Source organism: Homalodisca vitripennis, chromosome 1 (assembly GCF_021130785.1).
Source record: "Homalodisca vitripennis isolate AUS2020 chromosome 1, UT_GWSS_2.1, whole genome shotgun sequence".
Lineage (NCBI taxonomy): Eukaryota > Metazoa > Arthropoda > Insecta > Hemiptera > Cicadellidae > Homalodisca > Homalodisca vitripennis.
The window spans coordinates 120,178,498-120,200,683 of record NC_060207.1 but is presented as its reverse complement, the minus strand read 5'-3'; the positions used below and the strand labels follow the sequence as shown (position 1 = coordinate 120,200,683).

At 33.9% G+C, this 22,186-nt stretch overlaps 1 protein-coding gene across 1 annotated transcript in view; it reads left to right on the top strand.

Moving 5' to 3' along the window:
* Window positions 1-21,508, top strand: part of LOC124370590 (orexin receptor type 2-like) — a 47,334-nt gene extending 25,826 nt beyond the window's left edge. Inside the window, exons 2-9 of the mRNA XM_046828887.1 lie at window positions 3,524-4,066; window positions 6,119-6,261; window positions 9,732-9,847; window positions 10,971-11,142; window positions 12,372-12,505; window positions 13,750-13,893; window positions 15,236-15,400; window positions 18,266-21,508. Of these exons, the coding sequence (XP_046684843.1) occupies window positions 3,837-4,066; window positions 6,119-6,261; window positions 9,732-9,847; window positions 10,971-11,142; window positions 12,372-12,505; window positions 13,750-13,893; window positions 15,236-15,400; window positions 18,266-18,391 (1,230 nt within the window). The 5' untranslated portion in view covers window positions 3,524-3,836 and the 3' untranslated portion in view covers window positions 18,392-21,508. The remainder of the gene's footprint in view (window positions 1-3,523; window positions 4,067-6,118; window positions 6,262-9,731; window positions 9,848-10,970; window positions 11,143-12,371; window positions 12,506-13,749; window positions 13,894-15,235; window positions 15,401-18,265) is intronic.
* Window positions 21,509-22,186: the final 678 nt, after the last annotated feature.

Genomic DNA, 22,186 nt, shown 5'->3' with positions numbered 1-22,186 from the left:
GCATCCTTTTTAGATGACGACATCCTATCTTTGCTGATAGAGGAGACAAATAGATACGCTGAACAGTGTAGTAAACAAGAAAATTTACACGAAAATCAAACACAACGCTTAGAGTATCGGGCTAAGGATAAGTTGTTGAAATTTAAAAGCATAATTATATAGATGGCACTTGACAGAGAACCAGAACTAGACAGAATTTTGTCTTCCAATCCTTTATATACAAACCGAAGTGCTAAGATTAATCTTTGTAACATAGAATGACATCAAGAGGGATAGATCTTATAGATTTAGGGTACTACTAATTGAACCATTGAACAAGAAATTTTAAAATTGAATTAATCCAGACGAAGAGCTATTATTTGCGAAACCATAATGCGTCACCAGTAAGCTACATAATTATGGCCTTAATCTATATAAACTGTGTATTAAGGGTTATATAAGGCGTTTAAAGTTGTGTTCTGGAGAGGTAATATTGCTAAGAATGAGTACTCCTCAAAATACTCTCTCATGGAACTTGCTGAACCACTTTTAGATGTAGTGTGTACACTGTACACTGGTAAATTCTATACCAGAGTACAACTAGCTTATATAATGAGTGACAAACTTATTATATAAACTTACTCTTATAGTTTATATTTTAGAAACCTACCCTTCACAAAATAAAAAAAATTAAATTTTTTTTAATTGCAAGATAAACAACACGTTGAAATACAGGTATGGAAGGACAAAACGAAAGGTATTATTTCTGACAACAAAGAGTGTACGAAAAACGATCAATTTTGTTACTATAAAAGACCCTGTAAACTTACCTTAATTTTTTGCAGAATACAATACATAAATCTCACATTGGTGTGTCGGGCCAGCTGGCACCATATTGTACTTCATTTAGACTAGTTATCACTTGCACTAATATTAAAATAACATCTAAACTATTAACAAACACAGTTAATGTTCATTGTCTTCGCAAGAGTAATGTTTTGAAACTTTGTTTCTTTTAGATGAAATATTGTTCTCTGTCTACCTTTTAAACACAGTAACATTGCTAGATAAGAAGGTGTTTCTACAGAAAATTGGGGCATGTGCTCCTTTGACTATACCTATCGGCTGCTAGTGCTGGTAGGAAGGAGGCATAAAGAAAATCCCCCAAGTTAAAACAACGTGTAAAGGATACCTCAAACAATGTAGTTGGACTTTTTCACGGCACAAAATTCAGTGCAAAAGTTATAAAATTATAAGTTCACCAAAACATTGTTGTGAATATAAAAATGAAAGTAGATATATTACCTATTTTCGAAGGATTTTATTTAGAACCACCTAAACATAACATTTTATGCAGACCATTGTGTATTATTTGTCAAAACATTATAAAATTGCCTGTATGCACACCAGCTCACTTATTTACATACTACTAAGTATTTTCATACTAATGAAAAAAGCATTAAGGCACTTTTGGACCTACAGAAATGTTAATGAAATTTTAATAGTCAACAGTGAGTATGCCTAACATATATAAATACGTACTGGCCAAGAACATCTGTGCGTATAAATATTGTACACATGGGAGTGACAGTGTTCAGGCTTCAAAGGAAAGACAGGACTTATTGATAAAAATATATTCACAATCCAGTTTTACGTTGAGATTTGTTTACGTATAGAGTGAAACGTTAACAGAACAAACATCCGGTGGAAATCCATTCGTTATGTGGTAACATAAAGTTCCTTTGTCGTTGCAAAAATATTATGGTTCACATCGTTTAACAAATCCTCCTCACTAACAATGAAGGAAAACCTGTGATCTTGCACACGAACGAGACGAGTTTCTGGAATATTTCTTGGATCTACTTAAATTGTTTAATATAATAAAGTGAATAGAAAGAATATAATAGCAATTCTATGACAGAAGATTCACATAACCAAGCTATATTATATAGAATACAATAAGATGTAAATTATTAAGTAATAATATAAAACTGTAAGTGAAATAATCAGTTACATATTTCCGTAAATTACGTACTATGGAAATAAACAAAATATATAGTGTTGATTCATGAACCATAGGTTTGGAGTTACAAATAAACAAAGTAAAAAATATATTACGTCACACAAATAATTGGGGAACTATAATATACTATTTACATGTACATTTTAATGCTAAAATAAGGAAGCTGTACGATTTTCAGGATATTTTATTAATTTTGTCTATATCAGTTTTCTCGTTTCTATTTATTTATAATATACAGAAAACACTTTATGTCTTTTGTAATTATTGCGTAATGAAATCATTCATATTGGACTAGTTCTCTTTTTAATTGATTGTTTTTGTGGGTCTTTTAATGTCAGTCAAGTTATTTTTTTACGGTGATTCAAAACGATTTACATATACTCTAATCTATACCGCCCTACTTGGAGAGTTATATCCGTGTTTACCCTCTTATATAAACTTGACACTGCCGCAAAGATCCATTTAAAATCATATTAATAATAATCATGCCAAAGCATTATACTTACAAAGTGTAAAAACACTTTAATAATTTTCTAGCTGATGTAGGAAGGGATTATATCTTCCTAAGGTTACTAGCGGTGACACCCACTACAATTTATGCGCAATTACGTGTCATACAAGAGGTACATACATTATATTACATCGTGTTGCACGTGCAACACATAAGTGCATATGATGATATCATTAATATTCCTTCCTCATCATTCTCAACTGGAATTGTTTCATATATATACTTATATATATTTATTTTATTTCTTTTTTAGAGGAAAAATCTTGAAAAAATACATGAATAAGTATCAGCTCAATTAATATGTTACTAGTTGTTACTAAGGGCTTTCTTCTCTTTAACCCTAAATGTACCTTAAGTCCCAAAGAGATTTTGTTGCAACTCCACTTGGCAACACGCGGGTGAAGTTTTATATACCAAAGGTAAGATTGTAAATTAAAATTAAAATCATATCTTAGAATTCTAACTCCTGGACAGGTGTACAGTCATTTGCGGGAGGCGGTTAAGATGGTTTCTTAGCACCTAGCAGTCAATATTGTAACACATGTCATGAGCAGGTAACAGAGTACAAAATAAGCATCCTAATAATTTCACCGCTATAAATTTTTCTTGAAAAACTCTTCTATTTTAAATATCCCAATCAAACTGTACAAAAAGAACACAAAACAGCATCTACGAGATGAACATTATTGAGGGAACAGTATAGTAATATTTTGTTCTCAATACAATATTCACAATAGAAAAAGAGGATGAATATTTTCATTCTAAATAAAATATGCTATAAAGTAGCTCCTCATTACAATAAACAGTCAGTGGTTCGTGAAAACGGAACGGTTTTAGATTAAATGGATTGTAAGAGGATGATCACTGAGCGGCAAACAATTGCTACACTTGAACATTTGAAATATTTACAGTATTTATAAATGAGGTATTTTTATTAACTTGTCAGAGTTCCTCACCTCTCACTGTGATAAATAATGCACAGTTGCAATATAATGAATAGTTTGTTGCAGGAATGCTATGTCGATAGGAAGAATGTGAAGATCTTCATACCGTTTCTAAGGAGAATGAGTTTTTAAATTGACACTACAAAGAAAATACTACAAATCTATCTTTAAATATACATTTCAGTGCTTAACATTTTCAATTAGACTGTAATATCTGAAGTAAGTGGAAAATTTTAGTGTAAAGTAGGTCTCACAGTATGACTGCCAGGTGATACTCCCACAAGACACTACCTGTTAGGTGTGTGGGGATGACCATAAATGACGTGGAATATGCTCCTGACAGTGTTCAAGACCTAGAAATGACCGAGGACAGTTAGACATGATGAACTCTAGCACCAGTTCCAGGGAGGCTTTGGCCGACGTGTACGATCTGAATGAGACGGATCACGTGATCGATCAGCTGATAAGTGATTTCTCTGAGGCACAGTTGAGATACCGTGAGCCCCGTCACATCGTGCTCATAGCTTGCTACGTGCCGCTCTTCGTCGTTGCCGCCGCCGCCAACACTCTCATCATTGTAGTTGTCATCAAGTACCACTACATGCGCAGGTACAAAGCAAGTTATTGTAACAATCTGTGTGAATAGGATGAATAGAAAGTGTTAGTCTGTCTTTGAAAGTGATTGATGTGGATTCATTTACATTTTGTGCAGTTCTTAGTGAATCCTTAAAATTACTGAATGCACGAACATCACCACTATTGTAAAAAGTACTTTATTTTATATTTTTACTTCTTGATAACTGATACAAACTCTAAACTTACTTTAAATTTATTGTAGTTTTGTAATTAGAACTAAAACTTCCGAAATAGTAAAATACCAAATCAGCCATAAGTTTTACAATGGGTTCAAAAGATAAAAATTGGAATCTGCTGGATATTATCATATTTTTAAAACGTCCTAGTAAATTATCTGGATATCTTGTACAGAAAAATCTTTTCTTACAAAAAATTCTGCTTCAATCCATTGACTGGGACTGGTATGAATAACCTTTTTTAATAGCATGACGATTCTTTTCCAATATTCTCAAATATTGCATACGTGAAAAATTTCAAAAGTGCATGGAAGTTCATCATTATCATTAAGTTTAGTGAGAGTGTTAAGGGCTGAAATAGAAGGTAACATACAAAATTAACGAGTTGTATTGTTAACGTAATACCTGTTAAGCATTATATAAACAATGAAAATCGCCCACGCTAGGCAGCAAAGGAGATGGATGGGACGCCGCATGTGTGGGATGTATCAAGCAGAACCCATTATGTTACAAGCTTAAACAACCAGCCGCTCATTCACAGTGCATCATCACTAACAGAGAGTTACAAATTATTATCTTTAGGCCAGACACATTACGAAGTACGATACATCTTTCAACACTGTTTCATTTCAAACTCATTTAGAAAAGATCACCTAACGTATAATAAGTTTACGAGGATATTATAATAAATCAGTGTGTGACATCATTACTTTTCTAATTTAATGTTTATCTTAGAAAAATATTTACTCTTAACGCTTGAAAAATTAAGCTCAGCGAGGAAATTACTCTCTTGTACATTTAACAAGATACTAAATACATATTTAAAATTTTGTATACAAAACCAATTTTCTCTTACTGGATAGAGTTTTGACTGTAGTAAGTAACATTAAAGCAAGATATATGAAATGTTATTATTTAAATGATTGATATCTCATCTCAGAACTGTTAGCAAGATTGCGTTGTTGAACGCAAACAGTTATTCTAAATCCTACGAAATTATTTCTACGAAGATAGGAGACGTGTGATAGTTACAAGTTTGGAGATGAATTAAACAAATTTGAATTCCACAATCCATATTCATCAATTCAAAATTCAACGTATGTGTTTCTAGAGCTAAAATGTTTTAATATAATAAGCCTTGAAAGTTTGTTAAGTTTCTCTTAAAAAGGCAAGAAAATATATTCGCAAATTCTAAAGATGTCCATAATTTAAACGTAAATCCTTATACTGGGTTAATGTATCACATCATAATTTAGATAGGAAATCTATGCCTTTTTTAGGCGCTATGTACAATGAGTTTACATACAGCCAACATAAAAAGACACATGCAACATGGTGTTATGCATGTGTTTGTGTTTATTATGTTGAACTAAGTTTATTAAGAGATCATAGTGACGTTAATTGTGTGGCATTTTTAGTATTCCTGGTATTCCTCAGCGTTGGAGGACTCCTAATGAATTATAGGTATGCTCTGTGCAGTTTTACTTAATAATTTCTGGCGAATCTTAGCGTAGCAGACCTCCTAGTGACATTTATCTGTATGCACTGTGCAGTGGTACCAACTACTTTCTGGTGAATCTCAGCGTAGCAGACCTCCTAGTGACATTTATCTGTATGCCCTGTGCAGTGTTACCAACTACTTACTGGTAAACCTCAGCGTAGCATACCTTCTAGTGACATTTATCTGTATGCCCTGTGCAGTGTTACCAACTACTTCCTGGTAAACCTCAGCGTAGCAGACCAGGTAGTGACATTTATCTGTATGCCCTATGCAGTGTTACCAACTACTTCCTGGTGAACCTCAGCGTAGCAGATCTCCTAGTGACATTTATCTGTATGCCCTGTGCAGTGTTACCAACTACTTCCTGGTGAACCTCAGCGTAGCAGATCTCCTAGTGACATTTATCTGTATGCCCATGGCTGTCGGCCAGTCGGTATCAGGACTCTGGCTCTACGGGGAAGCTATGTGCAAACTCTCTTCTTATCTCCAGGGTAAGATACGATTATTGATATTTCTTTATTTGTTAGTTTATCAGTTTTTATTATATATATATATATATATATATATATATATATATATATATATATAAATATACATATAAAGATATATCAATCTTTATGTATATATAAAGATTGATTTAAAAAAAAGTAGTTGTTACGCCGGGACTGGAATCCGGATCTCTCACTTGCCGGGCGGGAAGCTACCACTACTAACACGACATAGTCGTTACCTTTCGTGAACAAATTAATTACTTCGTATTTTAGTTTTTATACCTATTTATATTTTATAATCTTGAAAAAGTCCTGATATTTTATATTTTGAACTAAACAATAAATCGTATTTTATTTGATCAAAAATTCTATTGTTTTGTGTCTTTAGAACACATAAAATCTTCCCCATTCCTTTCAAAATAATATTATATATGCAGCACTGGTAAAACTGATAATTTTTATTACATACAGGAGTCAACTGATCTCTACTGCAGGATATATTTAAACTCGAGATGTAGTTTACTCTTAAGTTGTAATCATAATGTATTAATAGATTAATTAATCTAATACATTATGGAGTATTATACTTTAAATGTATAAACTTTTACTCTGATAAATTAGAGGAATATACTTAACAGCATAAACACAAAATTTCTTAAATTTGAATATATTGAGTGTGTCATAACTCATTTTGGGAGGATATATTGTTAATTTTAAAAAATTGGGTCTAAGTTAATAAGTAATGGCAGTTACTCATGACTTTATTAGCATTTCAATGAAATTTTTAGAATATCTTTGAATCGAATTAAGTAAATAAGATTCAACTCTATTATAAAATTCAAATCAAATTCTTTCTAGTCTGTACACATTATACTAAGTAATACAAAGTTTTGCAATGAACATAAATTCATATTTTTCCAGTCATTAGTTCAGAAACAGAAGCGCACTTAAATCACGTGCAGACCATTACAAACTTTCATATTGCAACAGGATGTAAATGTCCAGTTGAAATAAACTGATGTCGAGTTCAAGAAAACACTCTAGAAATGAATATAACAACCAAGTCCCTCTGTTGAGAAATTTGGTCTGTATCGTATATATATATATATATATATATATATATATATATATATATATATATATATATATATATATATATTGGATACAAACTTTTGCACTGATGCGAAATGCCTAAATTTTAAAATTTGTTTTTTAGTAGAGTGAGTTACGCTAACGATTCTTTTTTAGGCATACAACTTTTAATCTTATATAGACCGTTATATAGTTTGGAATATAATTGTGTCAGTATGTTGCTCTAAACATTCTAATTTTCTCAGGGGTGAGTGTGGGAGCAAGTGTGTTCACTATAACAGCCATGAGCATAGACCGCATACAACAACGGCATACAACTTTTAATCTTATATAGACCGTTATATAGTTTGGAATATAATTGTGTCAGTATGTTGCTCTAAACATTCTAATTTTCACAGGGGTGTGTGTGGGAGCAAGTGTGTTCACTATAACAGCCATGAGCATAGACCGCATACAACAACGGCATACAACTTTTAATCTTATATAGACCGTTATATAGTTTGGAATATAATTGTGTCAGTATGTTGCTCTAAACATTCTAATTTTCACAGGGGTGAGTGTGGGAGCAAGTGTGTTCACTATAACAGCCATGAGCATAGACCGCATACAACAACGGCATACAAATTTTAATCTTATATAGACCGTTATATAGTTTGGAATATAATTGTGTCAGTATGTTGCTCTAAACATTCTAATTTTCACAGGGGTGTGTGTGGGAGCAAGTGTGTTCACTATAACAGCCATGAGCATAGACCGCATACAACAACGGCATACAACTTTTAATCTTATATAGACCGTTATATAGTTTGGAATATAATTGTGTCAGTATGTTGCTCTAAACATTCTAATTTTCACAGGGGTGAGTGTGGGAGCAAGTGTGTTCACTATAACAGCCATGAGCATAGACCGCATACAACAACGGCATACAACTTTTAATCTTATATAGACCGTTATATAGTTTGGAATATAATTGTGTCAGTATGTTGCTCTAAACATTCTAATTTTCACAGGGGTGTGTGTGGGAGCAAGTGTGTTCACTATAACAGCCATGAGCATAGACCGCATACAACAACGGCATACAACTTTTAATCTTATATAGACCGTTATATAGTTTGGAATATAATTGTGTCAGTATGTTGCTCTAAACATTCTAATTTTCACAGGGGTGAGTGTGGGAGCAAGTGTGTTCACTATAACAGCCATGAGCATAGACCGCATACAACAACGGCATACAAATTTTAATCTTATATAGACCGTTATATAGTTTGGAATATAATTGTGTCAGTATGTTGCTCTAAACATTCTAATTTTCACAGGGGTGTGTGTGTGGGAGCAAGTGTGTTCACTATAACAGCCATGAGCATAGACCGCATACAACAACGGCATACAACTTTTAATCTTATATAGACCGTTATATAGTTTGGAATATAATTGTGTCAGTATGTTGCTCTAAACATTCTAATTTTCACAGGGGTGTGTGTGGGAGCAAGTGTGTTCACTATAACAGCCATGAGCATAGACCGCATACAACAACGGCATACAACTTTTAATCTTATATAGACCGTTATATAGTTTGGAATATAATTGTGTCAGTATGTTGCTCTAAACATTCTAATTTTCACAGGGGTGAGTGTGGGAGCAAGTGTGTTCACTATAACAGCCATGAGCATAGACCGCATACAACAACGGCATACAAATTTTAATCTTATATAGACCGTTATTTAGTTTGGAATATAATTGTGTCAGTATGTTGCTCTAAACATTCTAATTTTCACAGGGGTGTGTGTGTGGGAGCAAGTGTGTTCACTATAACAGCCATGAGCATAGACCGCATACAACAACGGCATACAAATTTTAATCTTATATAGACCGTTATATAGTTTGGAATATAATTGTGTCAGTATGTTGCTCTAAACATTCTAATTTTCACAGGGGTGTGTGTGGGAGCAAGTGTGTTCACTATAACAGCCATGAGCATAGACCGCATACAAATTTTAATCTTATATAGACCGTTATATAGTTTGGAATATAATTGTGTCAGTATGTTGCTCTAAACATTCTAATTTTCACAGGGGTGTGTGTGGGAGCAAGTGTGTTCACTATAACAGCCATGAGCATAGACCGCATACAACAACGGCATACAACTTTTTATCTTATATAGACCGTTATATAGTTTGGAATATAATTGTGTCAGTATGTTGCTCTAAACATTCTAATTTTCACAGGGGTGAGTGTGGGAGCAAGTGTGTTCACTATAACAGCCATGAGCATAGACCGCATACAACAACGGCATACAACTTTTAATCTTATATAGACCGTTATATAGTTTGGAATATAATTGAGTCAGTATGTTCCCCTACACATTCTAATTTTCACAGGGGTGAGTGTGGGAGCAAGTGTGTTCACTATAACAGCCATGAGCATAGACCGCTATCTCGCTATCCGCCACTCCATGGCTTTCCGGAAGGTCTTTAACCGGAAGTCTACGATATTCGTAAGTATCATGATTTTTTTTAGTTTTAAAGCGTATGTAAAACATACAGACTAAAGTAAATTTGCTCTTTAAAAATTTCATAAAATTACCATAAAAATGTTTTTGGATAAAACTCATACTGATCCGTCCTAAAAGTAAGGGCGGGGAGAAAAAATATATTGTAGCAATTTTCAAAGTATGTTATAGATTGTTAAGTGTAAATATAATCAACTTTCCAATAAATGGAGTTTAAAACTTAGTAAATCCTGTATCAAATCATATTATTACTGTTAAGTAACAAGTGTTAAATTAGGTAGATTAAGTAAAATTAAATTCCCAAAATAGATTTATTCATAACAGTTTTATAGATAAATTCTTGGTAACGTATCGGTAACAAAGTTTATAAATAAACAGTTCATTTTCATTCAGTATGCTGATGGAACACACTTCTGACGAAAAACCCATCAACAAGTTTATCGGTTGAAATTACCAAGTCCAGCAGAGAGCTTGAAGTACCTGGTATGGGAGCTTAACGAACTATTCTACTGTTCTGCGTAAAATAATTAATGGTTCTATTTACTGTGCATATCACCCTTTGCATTGAAGCTTTCATTGCATCCGTTCTATTATAATTTAACAAACATTTTTTGCGATATGTTCTTATTTATGGATTCATATATAATATTTTCAACAATATGGCTAACAAGTCGTTCATTATCACAATCAACACAAATATATATATATATATATATATATATATATATATATAATATGTGTTTTGCAATAATAAAATTTTACTTTTACACAATGAAAATATTTAATTATTATATTTTCACTAATGTTTAATTTTAATATACAATTATATTCTGTACAATATAATTACAATTCTTGTATTAAAACATTGTAATTATTGTGGGTGAATTTAAATATTATTTCTTTAAGCAAATTTTAGAGATCACGGTTATGTTTCTTAAATTAAGTTTTTTACTTCGTGTTTAAGTTTTTTGTCTACTTCAGATGTGTTACTGATGATAGGTCGCGCTTATTTACTGTTTACCTTTAACCTTTACGCGCCACGATATATTAACCTTGTAAATCCCTCAACCGCTTTTTGAATATAACCAAGCGAATGTTAATGTCGCAGGTTATCCTGTTCTTGTGGCTAGTTTCCCTGACCATCTTCGCGCCAGTGTTGTGGGTCAGGCAGACGGAGCTGGTGGACCTGGGAGATGATCCTCTGCTCTCAGCGGCCGTGCAGAGGTACGGCCTCACATGGTGCATCGAGGACTGGCCTCATCGCTCTCGACACATCTACGGTAAGATTCTCATTATCTATAGTAATAGCAGGCACTTCCAGCATCGGCAGTCACCACTGAAAGGAATGAACTAGCTTCCTCCGTTTTGACGTATTTACTCTTTCAAATCTTACACCGAAGTTTAAAAAGTTGGTGTTAAACCAGTTAAATAAGAACAATTGAAAAGATGTATGCTTGAAAGTATAATAATTGATACATTTTGCTTTACAAATTTTAATATATAAAATATATGTATGTAGTCATATCGGGTTATTTTGAATACTTTATTTGAATGCAAATAAATTTCTTATTTGTAAAATAGCATTTAGTGATTAAAGACTGCACTCGTATATTGTTTACTTACTCCTTAAAAAACATCACTTTTGAATGACGTGAGAAGTAAATTAAATTGAATGAATATTTAACAGAATACATTATTGTATTAATTATTAACAATAGAGCGGTGTCTGAATAACTTGACTGCATGGCTGTAATAACTATATTTTGCTTATTACATTAATCGCAGATGTTATGGATATTAAATTAAAGATTTAGAAATAGTAAAAAAGATGTAGACTATATTATATTGTGGATTAATATTTTGCAAATATGCATGATGTTTTGACATAGTTTTCATTAGTTTTGTGCCAGTAAATAATTAGAAATTGTGTACTACTAATTTCAAAATAAAATATGGTAAATCCTGATTGCAAAGCACGTTTACACTGTATCATAAAATGAGCATTATCCAATTTAGCTTCACCGGACCATGCGTTTAGCACTCCCTCTTCAAACTGCCGACGTGAGAGAGTTCAATGCGATGAACAAGATATTTGGAAGTGATGTTAAAATGTAGGAATGTATCAATATCACAATGCATGGTCATACACGATAAATTTCTATAAGGACATATCGCAATACTCGACCATTTATTATCAAAGTTACCAGATACATACGTTTCTGAGATGTTTATTGGAAGTGTACCTAAGTTTGTGCTTTTGTGTGTGTTGTCGATTAAAACTACTTATAAGAGAGTATACTGGTCTTAAACGTTTAAGTAATAGCAGATTTGTTGTGTTTTTGGAAAAATATTGGAAAAAGGATCAAAAAAGTAATAGCCAATATAGCTTGTGCAAATTAAATATGGTACTCTGGTCTGCACATGACCTTTACAATTAGACAAGACCGAGAGCGCAATAAATATACTCTGATAAGAAACTGACAACTCTAATTAAATCCTCGGATTGCAGGAGTGCTGTGTTTTGTGCTGGTGTATTTTACTCCGGGCTGTGTGGTGATCCTGGCGTACTCTCTAATGGGCCGTCGCCTTTGGGTCGTGAGACCACCCTTCGACAAGGACGAAGGAAGTGCCAGCACTCAACAGGTATACTGCAGTAGAAACAGGTGTTGTCACAGTACAACTGATGTTTGCCCTAATTAAAAATATTATATTTATCCTTTATATAAAATTAAGCCATTGTATCTAGAAACTTTTCATTTTGTATTTAACGCTGACATTATGTAAATTAATACACAAATATATTAACCACAAAGTTAAGTTGCAATATGTAACTGAAATAGATGTCCAGAATTTAATTTAATCAATCCTCAAATGTCGATAACATCACATTTTAAAACTAACAACCGTACTCACAACCTGCTATGTAAGAAGACCTAAATGTCAATTTACCAGCTACAAATATTTCGAGAACTACTAATAAAGCTATAAATATGTCTATGTTGAAATAGTTAAAAAATGTTTCAACTATATTCAGTTATGAAAAACTGAAACATTTTGAGACTATAACTCATATTCTTCTAGGAAAGTCCTGTAAAAACTGGCAGATAGACAGGCTAAAACAGAATTTTATGAACCCCCTAAGTATTGGCAAAATCATATAAAATTTCAATTTAAAAACTCAGTTTAATGTGGAGATATTCTCTTAAACTATAAGCTTTAGTAATTTACAGCCAAGTCCCATGAAGATACATGCACCATAATCAAACTACTAATTGCCTATGTTGAAGTTAAATGCCAAATTTCAATTAGATCTCGAGTTATGTTGTCATAAGGACAGACAGACAGACAAACAGACAAAAGTTTATTTTGATACCATCCATAAGTGATAGTAAAATATGCAAAACCAAATATCCATAGCTCAATTTACTCTTGTAGTTAATTGAGCTATGTACAATAAACGTACAATAAACCATCATACGTACAATAAACTATCATAGTTTTTGTAAAGTCTGGTTTAGCTAACAATTCCATTGAGGGGCACGCACCATTAAACTCGATGTTTTTTTATGAACCTTCAACCAATGGGATGTTTCAGAAATGAATTTTTAAGCAAAATATTCAATTACATGTTAATTCTATAGTTCATGTCGTTATCTAGATATTGTGCATTCAGATAGACAGAAAGAAAGAGGAGAGATTTTACCAGCTCTTTCATTTATAAGCTTTCCTAAACATTAGTTAATCTATCGTGTATATGGTGTATACATTACAAATTTTGAAAAAATAAAAGAGTTAGGGAGGACCATGAAACTAATATTTTTGACACGTATACTTCAAATTGGTTATTGCAAACGGAAGTCAATTTAATCAATTTACTAATGTTGCAGGTGAGGTTGGTGAGAGAAAGGCGAAGGATAGCCAGGATACTCCTGCTGTTGGCAGTCCTGTTTGCCCTCTGCTGGCTACCATACAATGTCCTCTCCTTGCTACTAGATCTGGACGTGTCACTGCCTAACATCGGCATGCATCAGGTAGATTAAGTCCTTAAATCTAACACAGGAGGCATATATTATAATTTGCATAGTTAATATTGCTTGTATATATTAAAATTTGTTATTATGTGCCACGCCGTTTGGTACGTTATTTGTTCTGCAAATAAATCTTTCTGTACAGCTGAACGTAACTGCGTATATTAATAAGTCGTAGAGCTTTGTAAAGTTCAGTACTGTAACGTTGGTAGTTTTTTATTTAGTCTGTAAGTTACACAATCGTAGACATCTTGGATGCCTAAACAGGAGATGTATAAAATATGTTGGTTGATAAAATTTATTTACACAGTGAACGATAATATTATAAATACTAAAGATTTCAATTACACTTTCAAACGTGTAACTGCTGTTGTTAATAATCATAGAGTTAGTTTTTATAGAATAAAATAATTATATAATAGATTAAAGTAGAATATTTTAAACTAAGTTAAATAATTATATTGTCTTAGTATATGTTTAATGACGAATTCCTCACGTTTGAAACTGTTTTATATTAAAAGTTGTACGGGATACACAAGAATTTGAATTAAAATAATCATTATAAATTTGTAGAATTTATAAATTTGGTATAGGCTTTGAAAACCTTTACTAAATTACCTTAAAATTAACCTTAAATTTTAACCTCAAGGTAATTAACCTTAAAATTATATGACACAATATAAACCATCTTATCACGAAATTGAGTCATAAGAATTTAACTTTGTTCAGTTGTACTAGCACTAACAGTATTTCCGTTGCTGTAGCAACGAATCATTGAGTTTGGAGCTTAACTCAGTTAATGGGCTCTATACAGTTTCTGCTTTAAAGCAATTTTTACAATTATGGGACTAAAAAGAAAAAATAATTACATTTCAGAGTTTACTCAACTTCCAGATCCGCAAATCATATGTGGCAGTTCTTTTGTATTACCAAAATGTTTGAACTATAAAAAAAATAATAAAAAAATAGAGTTCATTGTTGATATTAGGAAGGACGTAATATTGTCGGAATTATACTAATTTCAGAGGGAATAGCGTGGAAACACTAATCTTAGATGGTGTATAATGCCGGTTTCTCAAAGAGAAGAAAGCATACGTAAAGATGCTAGTTTGTGATTGGATATAATAACCTTACAAATCAGTTAGCATAAACACTATAAATTTTCGTGGAATATAATGCTGTCATAATTGCCTTAGAAGGAATATAGCACAAAAAGCTAATTATAAGTGACATAACGTAAATATTCCATTCTTTGAAAAATAAAAGTTTAGGACTATAGATTTAATTAAAGCAAAGATTACGCACTAATGTCGAAGAGAGTGACTACGGTTAGGTGATGTTGCAGGAGATGCTGATGACGCTGTTTCCTTTCACCCTGCTTCTGGGCCATGCCAACTCTGCCATCAACCCTCTCCTCTACTGCTTCATGACCCGTAACTTCAGGCGGTCAGTCCGGAGCTTCGTCTGCCACACGGGCATCGCTCGTCCCCGGCTGCGACAGCGAGTCAAAGTAAGCCCCAACACCGGTCTTTTACCGTCTAGGGTTCAGCGTCTCCTCTATATCTATTCCAATAACGAAGGCATGGCTGGGAAATTCTTTGCTTGGGTATAGCTTGAGTATTCGTTACGTGTACGGAAAGTTTTTCACATTTATTGTACTATATAAATGGGGAATAAGAATTATGATTAGAGAATTTTAGTTACAGTGGTGGTTAAAAAAGTTAAGAGGATAATGATACACTTCTTAAGTTAAAAACTTAAGCATTTCTGTTAGTTAACTAACAAAAGAATCAGTATACATAGCAACTACATTTTTATAGTCTCTTTACACCCACTACTGAGAAGGCGGGTACAATGACGAGGCTAGGCTAATGGTGTAACTAAGCAATAAACGCTTTACAGACCAATAACCAAGATATTGAACAGACACGCACATAAAACTGTTTACGTGCCGTACAAAATGTTTAGCGGAACGTTGTAAACTGTCCGTACCTTTCCTGCGGGTCCTGATTTATTGGTTCTGTGGTTGCCAAGTGCGAACGTTCTATTAGTGTTTTATTTAGTTTATTGGAACTATTTTATTATGAGATATGGTATATCAGAGTCTTGAGATGTGCATTATTTTGTTGTTCAATAAACTAATTATATAAATTCATTATTTAATAAGTTATTATAATTACTTATTTTTGTTATTGTTTCAAATTTTATCGCTTAAATGATTGTTAAAGCATAGTAAATTCATAAAAAAACGACGAGGCCTACAACATTGAAGACTCTGTTATATACGATACTCAGTTTGAATTTCACCATACTTATCAAAACTTTTATTTCTATTGTATCTGCAAAACTACAATTGTATTTATGGCTTAAGTGGTGAATTATACAGAAATAATCTTCTAAAAAAGGCAGTTTTGATTAGTTTCACAAAAAATAATGCCCAATCATAGTTTCTTAATATTTAAAATTTTAAGAACAATGTTATTGCTATATAGAGTATTAGTTATAAAGTTATCGAAAAAATGAGCTTTAATTTTTTACTTTATATATTTGAACAAAATTAAAGTTGAGTAACTACGCTATACTGTTGTATACTTGGAGTATTATAAAAATAACTTTATTAAATGTCAGTAAAGTGCAACAAATGATTTTTTCAAAGTGCCTTGTTGCATTACGTATATTTTAACTCAAAACATTTATTATGGAGAAATCCATTATCAGGCACACATTTCTTTGACGTTCACAGGGATTTTTAAGATAAAACTATTTAGACATGTCGCTAAATAAGGTTTGTAAGGGTGTGATAAAAAAAATCTTTATTAAGTATTAACTAGTATTTTTTGGAGTTAAAAAAGGCCCTAGAAGTTTTTTTTATAATTTAATACTTAGAGAAAAGTGAAGGTGAGATAACTTTTTTACTGGAGGTATTTCTACACCAATTCAACGTTAAACGCTAAAAAGGCTCTAATTGGTTTTCTGAAAAATAACATAATATGTTTTTGTTGTATGGGGTTATTACTAAATGAAGGGTTTCCCCGCTTGATGAAAAAAAATATTTAACCAAACATATTTAAATTGCGCGCTTTAAACTTCAAATATTTGCCTGTTCCACCGATCAGGTAAAGATCGTGAACGCCTGATCGTTATATTCAAGCATCAGAGCTCTCCAGTGGAATAATCAGTCACTAATGGCTCCGGAATCTAACCACTTCGTGTATTGTTCGCGACCTACTTCCGGTCATACCTTGGCTTCCATTATTCACTACCAGTGACGTCATTAAATCCAGCTATTCTGAGAACAATCTGAGAAGCTTAGACAATCCAATCTCTAAATACATTTTCTTGTACAGTAAACTGATCAAGACAGATGGTATTTATTACTATACAGTTACGTGTGATAGCATTCAAACTTGATTTTTACCTTATTAATTCAGATAATGATATATGACATACAACGGAATTGGTTAACACGTTGTTTCTGCGTGTCTGACAAATAAATATTATCTGATATCAAAAAAATATATCTGACGAATGGATGCTGTTAGCATTTGTGCTATAGGCGAGCTAGTATATGTGAATACCTCACCATGTAGAATAGGTTAGTGTATTTATTGGGCATCAATAATTAGAAAATATTTCAACCATAATACGAATTACACCATTTATCCAACTATTTGCTACAGGCCATGACACATCACTTGCGTTAAAGCTGTTCACTTCGCAAAATAAAATATCTGTAGTACAGAAAAACAAAATATAATTAACAATAAATTCTTTTCAGTTAAGGCTGTGTAGGTGAAAGTCGGAAGGGTAGTTTTAAATTCATAATAAATTCATAACAAAGTGGATAGTACAAAAAAGTGTGTGTTGCCTCCAATGTTGTCTAGCAATAGAAAAACTTAAATATTATATACCTGAATTTAATTATTTTATTTTTTAGTTTGTCTCATAAGCTAAATAAGCATGCAGCATTTCTCTAGCGTAAGTTATTTTCTAACTACACTGAAATTATGATTTATTAATACAAAATAATTTTTTTTAGAATTCTTAATGGACTGTACTAAAAACTGAAATTTCCAAGCGGTCAATTAAAGGCCAAATTTTCACTGGATGATTTAGGTGAGCCAAGACAATGCAAACCTACGTGAACCCACCAACTATTAATAATTTATATTACTACGAAGGACGTTTAGGCAATGACGAATATTACCCTAAATTTCAATTACTACCGGTACTAAATATAAATTATAGAAGCAAATTGTATGAAAAGTGAAAACAAGGATGATAAAGAAAATCTAGAGTGACTTGTAGGAAAAGTAAGTGATTTATAACCCATCTTATATCTTTCTGTTCCTCTTTTTGTTTGTTCCGGTTTCAGATTCGCAGCGCCACGTCGTCGAGTGGATACGCTTCTTACCACAGCCCACATCGGCGATGTTACGTAGTCAGCAGCCACCATCCTCGCACCACAGGCACTCAGCTGAGAACCCTCAACTACCTGTGAGTCGGCCTGCCACAGTTTGATACAGCTGACTACTCACATACCACATCGGCGATGTTATGTAGTTATCGTCCACCATCCTTACATCACAGGCACTCAGCTGATAATCCTTAACTCCCTGAATGTCGGCCTGCCACAGTCTGATACAGCTGAATACCCACATACCACATCGGCGATGTTATGTAGTTATCGTCCACCATCCTTACACCACAGGCACTCAGCTGATAATCCTTAACTCCCTGTAAGTCGGCCTGCCACAGTCTGATACAGCTGAATACCCACATACCACATCGGCGATGTTATGTAGTTATCGTCCACCATCCTTACATCACAGGCACTCAGCTGATAATCCTTAACTCCCTGTATGTCGGCCTGCCACAGTCTGATACAGCTGAATACCCACATACCACATCGGCGATGTTATCGTCCACCATCCTTACATCACAGGCACTCAGCTGATAATCCTTAACTCCCTGTATGTCGGCCTGCCACAGTCTGATACAGCTGAATACCCACATACCACATCGGCGATGTTATGTAGTTATCGTCCACCATCCTTACATCACAGGCACTCAGCTGATAATCCTTAACTCCCTGTATGTCGGCCTGCCACAGTCTGATACAGCTGAATACCCACATACCACATCGGCGATGTTATCGTCCACCATCCTTACACCACAGGCACTCAGCTGATAATCCTTAACTCCCTGTAAGTCGGCCTGCCACAGTTTTATACAGCTGACTACTCACATACCACATCGGCGATGTTATGTAGTTATCGTCCACCATCCTTACATCACAGGCACTCAGCTGATAATCCTTAACTCCCTGTATGTCGGCCTGCCACAGTCTGATACAGCTGAATACCCACATACCACATCGGCGATGTTATGTAGTTATCGTCCACCATCCTTACATCACAGGCACTCAGCTGATAATCCTTAACTCCCTGTATGTCGGCCTGCCACAGTCTGATACAGCTGAATACCCACATACCACATCGGCGATGTTATCGTCCACCATCCTTACACCACAGGCACTCAGCTGGTAATCCTTAACTCCCTGTAAGTCGGCCTGCCACAGTTTTATACAGCTGACTACTCACATACCACATCGGCGATGTTATGTAGTTATCGTCCACCATCCTTACATCACAGGCACTCAGCTGATAATCCTTAACTCCCTGTATGTCGGCCTGCCACAGTCTGATACGGCTGAATACCCACATACCACATCGGCGATGTTATGTAGTTATCGTCCACCATCCTTACACCACAGGCACTCAGCTGATAATCCTTAACTCCCTGTAAGTCGGCCTGCCACAGTTTTATACAGCTGACTACTCACATATCACATCTGGCGACGTTATGTAGTTATCGTCCACCATCCTTACACCACAGGCACTCAGCTGAGAACACTCAACTACCTGTGAGTCGGCCTGCCACAGTTTGATACAGCTGACTACTCACATACCACATCGGCGATGTTATGTAGTTATCGTCCACCATCCTTACATCACAGGCACTCAGCTGATAATCCTTAACTCCCTGTATGTCGGCCTGCCACAGTCTGATACAGCTGAATACCCACATACCACATCGGCGATGTTATCGTCCACCATCCTTACATCACAGGCACTCAGCTGATAATCCTTAACTCCCTGTATGTCGGCCTGCCACAGTCTGATACAGCTGACTACCCACATACCACATCGGCGATGTTATCGTCCACCATCCTTACACCACAGGCACTCAGCTGATAATCCTTAACTCCCTGTAAGTCGGCCTGCCACAGTTTTATACAGCTGACTACTCACATACCACATCGGCGATGTTATGTAGTTATCGTCCACCATCCTTACACCACAGGCACTCAGCTGGTAATCCTTTACTCCCTGTAAGTCGGCCTGCCACAGTTTGAAACGGCTGTCTAGTCACAGCCCACCTCGGTGATGTTTCGTTTTCCGCAGCCATCATCCTCGAACCACAAGCACTCAGCTGAGAACCCTCATTTACCTGAGATTCAGCCTGCCACAATATAACAAGGCTAATAGTAATTATTTTAGCCTTCTACTGCGGCTTTGCTGACCACATCTGAGCCCTGGCCCTCGGTTGAACCCTTCAAAAATTCCTACCACAGAACGATATACGAGTAGTTACTGCCTAAATGTTGGTCATTATTCTCTATTTAGGGATCTTGGATACTAATGGCCAGTTCTACGTTGTGGAATTTTGCAATTTTGTTTGTAAACATATAAAGTATAATTATGTGTTTCTTCGTTGACATGTCATATTTACGTAGTGGTTATATTCCATATCTATAAGTCGATTATATTGCATATATATTCGGTGATATTTTTTAAAGCTGTGGTACTTCGTATTTGGGAAGTTATTGGACCTATGGCATTAAATGTTTTTGATCATAAGTGATGCCAGAATCACATTCAGCAAGTTTAACTTGTCAAGATAAATTTCGATACTGCTGTTTTATATGTAAATATCGATATTCGATTGTAGTAATGTTTTAAAGTTTTATAAGTTTCCTTTGCGTTTTTAGTGTTGGCTGTGATGTAGGTGTTTTATTGTTTAACAAAATGGATACAATTATTAGTTGTTCGAATATAGTATTTAATATTCTAAGCGTGACATACGCCTATCGACCTATGGATAGGTTTACTAAGTTTACTGTCTCATTTACGATTTTTGTAACTGTATAAATGGACACGAAATTAATTATACTTGCCATTTAATCTGTCATGTTTCCTTTTATACTATAAATTTGTTGTATTTTTTAAAATTTGTATTCATGGCCATCATTTATCTTATAACTATGTTATTATGAAATTAGAATTTTATTGTATATTACTTCCTTACTTAATTTTTCCCCCATTACCTTCAAAAATACACTTTAATATTTCGTGTAATTGCCATTTCGTAAAATAACCATTTAGTGGATTACAGAAGATCTGTTACATTTATATACATTTTTGCAATATTTTATTAAGTATTTTTTAATCTGTAACACAATTCTTAGTTTAACTGCATATTGACTGCTTACGTGTAATATGTATTTTGCACTGTATAAAATGAATTATATATTTATTTATGAATAAAGTGACATAATTTTTTACATACTGTAATTATGTGTTTTTTTCCTTCGATGCTTCGAAACGTCATTGTCAATGCAATATTGTGCACATTACGTCGTATCTAAACACAAGTCAATGAGATAGCAAACTAAAATTAGTTTAGTATTTTAGTTAATACTCGCGACTCATGTAATACACATTAAGCATTGTTTGTGTAATTTAATAAAGTTAATAAGCACATATCATTCTGGATATAGAGTTTAGCTCCAGTTCACCTCTCTTCTATTGCAGGGTCTGGTATTTGACTTTGTCTGAGACTTATATATGCATTTATACACTTATATATATATATATATATATATATATATATATATATATATATACTTATATGTATAGGTGTCTCTAAGGTTGAAACGATGTAAATGTTCGTTTTGAGCTTCTTCGCCGCCGACTTTCATTTCAGACGAACATGTCTCCAGATTCCAGGAATCAAGTCTGAGACAGCGTCATATAACAGAGGCTGCAATACAAGGAAGATGAACTAGAGCTAAACTCAACATTCAGATTGAATCAATTCTTCCTACCATAGCTCCGTTATATGAAGCATGTATTCTTATAACTTTTTCTTATTAAAACAATCTTTTTTATAGGTTATTCAAGTAAGAGTTAAAATTCAAAAATTCCTACCCTAAAACAACAAATATTTATTA